Source organism: Palaemon carinicauda, chromosome 23 (assembly GCF_036898095.1).
Source record: "Palaemon carinicauda isolate YSFRI2023 chromosome 23, ASM3689809v2, whole genome shotgun sequence".
Lineage (NCBI taxonomy): Eukaryota > Metazoa > Arthropoda > Malacostraca > Decapoda > Palaemonidae > Palaemon > Palaemon carinicauda.
The window spans coordinates 22,130,077-22,135,076 of record NC_090747.1 but is presented as its reverse complement, the minus strand read 5'-3'; the positions used below and the strand labels follow the sequence as shown (position 1 = coordinate 22,135,076).

Genomic DNA, 5,000 nt, shown 5'->3' with positions numbered 1-5,000 from the left:
GGCGGATTCAACCCGCCCATCACACCTAATGTCCTCGCCTTCACGCCCATAATCAAACTGCCCCCGTTTTTTCAACACAACACCACTTCCTGGTTCCTGAGAGCAGACATACTCTTCCGAGTCACTAGGTTCAGCGTCTACTGCGCCAAGGCTGACATCCTTCTAACCTCTATCCCAGAGGAGGTATTCGACAAGATTTCCCCATGGATCAACGCCCAGGCTGGCCAAGTTTCCTATGACGACCTGAGAACTAAACTAATTGGTATCTACTCCCTCTCTGTTTCAGCAAGGGTACAGAAAGTCCTGGATATCGCCGGCAAACCCATAGGTGACACCTCTCCTGTCGAGACGTGAGACGAGTTGACCAGCCCGATACCGACAACAACGGCCGTCGGCGCGAAATTAGCCTATCTCGCGAGATTTTCCTTCGACGCCTGTCGCAGAACGTAAGGGCCCAATTGACGGACGCCGACACGCTTCCGATGAACGAACTCCTGTCGAAGGCTCAAAAGCTCCACGAGGCCTCCAAAGCATCCTGCCTCGGGTCATCATCAGTATCGTCTTCGTTCTCCTCCTTCAGCTGCTCTTCCATAGACTCTTCAGCAACGCCTCCTGACGAAGACGACGAGATCAATGCTCTGGCAAGGAGGAAACCACTGCAACCGACACGTCCGAGCCCTAGGCCTAATCCAGCAGGGTGTTTCTACCATCAGCAGTTCAGCAGCGACGGCGAGAAATGTAGGGCACCATGCAATTTCCCTAGAAGATGACGCCAGAAGAAACCACCTACCACCCTTGCAGCTGTAGGAAACCAAAGCAAGAATGGTTTCTATATCCTCGCCACCGTCTCCAGCCATAGACTCATGGTCGACACCGGTATTATGCAGTCAACGTTCCTGACGTCACAACCCGACCTAGACTTTGGTCCCAGCAAAGGCGCTGCCTCACTCGTCACCCCCCAACATGGGTCATCAGGATATTTATCATGGGCTGTTCGTATTCTTGGCCCTTCGCCATTACTGACGTCAGTCGCCCGCTCCTCGGTGCAGATTTTCTCGCTCACCACGGACTACTCGTCGACGTTGCTGGGAAAACGCCTCATCGACACAAGATCCTACCGGTCCCACGCCCTAAGAGCTGGTCCTGCCACAATGTCCGTATCCGCTGTAATGACGAAGCCCTACGCTGACCTTCTGCAAGAATTTCCTGACGTTTTCAAACCCGATCTAAGCCAATCGCTGGGATCCTCCTCCAAGCATGGGATCTACCTCCACATCACAACAACGGGACTTCGTACACACCCCAAATTCCACCGCCTCACGCCCCAGAAGCAGGGGGACGCCAAACGCGCCTTTGAGGACATAGAACGCATGGGTATCTGTAAGAAAGCATCAAGCCCCTGGGCATCACTCCTACACATGGTAAAGAAGCCTGGCGGGACCTGGAGACATTGCGACGACTACAGGTGCCTCAACCTAATCACAACGCCCGACCACTACCCTCTGCCCAACATGCAAGACCTGACGAATACGTTGCATTGCGTGAAATACTTCACCAAGATGACCTTCTCAAGTCTTACTTTCAGGTCCCCGTATTTCCAGAGGACATTCCAAAACTGCCATTGTGACACCGTTCGGATCCTACACCTTTGCATACTCAACCTTCGGTCTACGCAATGCGGGGGCGACCTTCCAACACCTAATGGATAGCATCCCGCCGACCTACCATTCTGCGTCTGCTACGTCGACGACATCCTGATATTCTCAAGGACCAAGGAGGAACACCGGAGGCACGTTCGCGCCGTCCACATACGCCTGCAGGAGAATGGCCTGGTCGTACGTTTTGATAAATGCACGTTCGGCGCCGAAGGAGTGAACTTTCTCGGTCATTCGCGTGTCCTCGAGTGTAGTAAAACCCATGACAACCAAGGTGGGACGTCATCAGAAACTTCCCGACACCTACGACCACCCGTCAACTTCAGCAGTTCCTGGGGATGGTCAATTACTACAGGCGCTTCATCCCTGACACCCCTTGACGATGTCTTGAAGGGAAAGGCGAAGAAACTTGAGAGGGGTTCCCCACAACAACACGCATTCGCCCAGACAAAGGACACCCTGGCTTACTTCGATGACAACTCCCCTCTGCGACTGACGACCGACGCCAGCAACGTCGCCTGTGGGGCTCTGCTGGGACAAACTCGTCGATGGTTCTCCTCAACCATTGGCATTCTTCAGCGAAAATTGAAACCCGCCGAAACAAGATACAGCACCTTTGACAGGGAGCTCCTCGCCGTCTACCTCACCGTCCGCCACTTCTGGAACATCATGGAGGGCAACCCTTCACCATCGTGACGGACCATCAACCCCTTGTACACGCCTTCACAAAATCGACAGACGCATGGTCCTCCCGACAACAACGTCATCTTGCAGTAATCCCCCGAATTCGGGTGCACCATAAGTTACGTTCCTAGAAAGAAAAACCCAGTCGCAGATGCCCTTTCAAGGATTAAAATCGATGCAATCCACCTGGGAATTGACAACGCCTATCTCGCATCCGTACAGCGCACCGACCAAGAGGCACAGGATCACCTGATGGGGCCATCTGCGCTTAAGATAACAGCAATTCTCCTCGGGCCGGCAGGAGTGATTATCCTTTGCGACACCAGCTCCAGCCGCCCACGTCCCTGGATTCCGGCTTCCTACAGAAGAAAAATATTCGACCTCATCCATGGACTTTCACACCCCTCGGGACGCACCACTGCTCGCTTCCTGTCTGAAAAGTTCATCTGGCCAGGGATCAAAAAGGACGCCCGGGAATGAGCGAAGACATGCATCAATTGCCAGACGAGCAAGATCAGCTGTCACACCGAATCGGGGATAGGCGATTTTCCCCAACCGAAAAGACGTTTCAGTCACATTCACATCGACGTCTTGGGACCTTTGCCGTCTTTGGGATCTGCTCGCTACCCTGCTGACAATCATCGATCACTCTACGAGGTGGTTGGAAGCATCACCGATGACCAAAGCTACAACCCAAGCATGTGCCGAAGCCCTTTTGTCGACCTGGGGTGGGCAGATTTGGCTTTCCTGACGACATCACAACGGGACAGAGGCCCAGCTTTCCTGTCAGAGATATGGCTCGCTCTGGCAAACCTGATGGGAACGACACTCCACAGCACCACGGCATACAACCCCGCAGCAAACCGCATGGTCGAAACGAACTCATCGCGCCCTCAAGGCGTCCGTGATGGTGAGCTGCACCGACGAGGACTGAAATCACGACTTCCTTGGGTAGTTCTCGGCCTTTGACCCGCTCCTCGCGCAGATGGCGAGCCATCACCCGCTGAAAGGGTTTACGGAGAAGCTCTCGCAGTTCCCGGCAAATTCTTTCCCACATCAACCGATGACACGCAGCTGGATCATCTTAGGGACATCGCCAGGAAGTTCAGGACATGTCTTAATACTTACCGGGACAGAACTAAGCATTTCAAGCCGAGGAGCCTCGACGACTGCGGGTATGTTTTCGTCCGTGTCGACGCATATCGACAGCCGCTAACCAGACCCTATCGAGGCCCCTACCGAGTAATCAAGAAAATGACGAAAGCCTTCCTTCTCGACGTGCATGGCCAAGAGGACTGGGTCTCAATAAACCATGTGAAACTGGCGTTTTTCGAAGGAAGCAACACTGCCTCCGTTGGGCCTGGCAGATCCAGAGTGCCGCCTCAAAACATGCCGCCCAATGAGAAGAAAAGCAACAAACGACGACAAGAGGTAGCGATCCATATGCAGACCTCCGACACGTCCCTTCGTTCAAGAACAAGAGGAACCCTTCGACGCCCGAAACGATATGAAGACTAGCCTCATCAGCCTTCTACCCCGCCTGATGTCTTGGGGGGGGGGGGGGGGGCCCCGGTGTCCTTGTAAGGTCATCGCTCCCTCCGTCGTCCAGCATTCTCATTGAATTCTCCATTTCATTTAAAGTCTCCTTTCGCCACACTATGGCTAACTGTATATATTTGTTCGGCCTCCTCAGAGCTACAATTTCATGTATTTATCATTTCGCTACATATTTCTACTGACTTGTATTTCAAGTATTTGTACGTGTAAAAAAACACACGTTTTTGTGCTGGTTGGTTCAAGCCAGATTGGCGCCAGCGCGCATGCTATATTGCCGTCCGCACCTTGTATTATATTCTCGCACCTGTTTGAATAAACCGTCAGTTGTTGTTAGTAATAGCTCATCTCACTGTCCTTACAATAGAATCTTCATTTTCCAACTATGGTTATAGCATAACTAGTAATAATAATAATAATAACAATAATAATAATAATAATAATAATAATAATAATAATAATAATAATAATAATAATAATAACAATGGATATATTGTCAAATATCATTTTGAAGAGAAACCACATATACTATGTAAAAATATTATTTTGAAAAATATTTTATATATTTGTACACAATATTAAATTTCTAACGTCACTGTTGCATTAATTCCTTTTTCAAGTTCTTATAATTTACACTAAATATAGAATAATGTATTGTTTCTTAGTTCAGAAGTGCAAGTCTCTGCGATATCCAGAAATTTATTATTGTATTTGTGATATTTATGATAATCGACTAATCTTGGTGATAACACTTCAATTGCAGGCTTAGGACTTAATTGATGAGAGCATTTTCTTCTGATTTTTTTTTTTACTTCCTGAAATTGGAGGAAATTTTTTTTTCTTTTTAAAACAATGGAGTCCGGATTAGCATATCTCCCTGATTCTATGAGAAATGTTGAGAAATATATAAGCAATCATTAAAGCTCTAAATATCTATACAGGATTAGATAGAGCGGAAAGTAGAAGTAGAGATACTAGAATATAATGTGGAATTTTGAAGGAATTCAGTATGGAGTGTATATACACTGCTATTAATCTGTACATTGTGGTCAATTATTTGATAGAAAATTTAATAGCAATAACGATAGTACCCTACTAGTTCCACAA

At 48.8% G+C, this 5,000-nt stretch overlaps 1 protein-coding gene across 1 annotated transcript; it reads left to right on the top strand.

The window, feature by feature from the left end:
* Positions 1-3,038: 3,038 nt before the first annotated feature.
* On the top strand, positions 3,039-3,857 carry LOC137617476 (uncharacterized). The gene is made up of 2 exons (XM_068347497.1): positions 3,039-3,249; positions 3,325-3,857. Exons 1-2 carry the CDS (start codon positions 3,039-3,041, stop codon positions 3,855-3,857), a joined length of 744 nt encoding a protein of 247 aa, XP_068203598.1.
* The last annotated feature ends 1,143 nt before the right edge of the window (positions 3,858-5,000 follow it).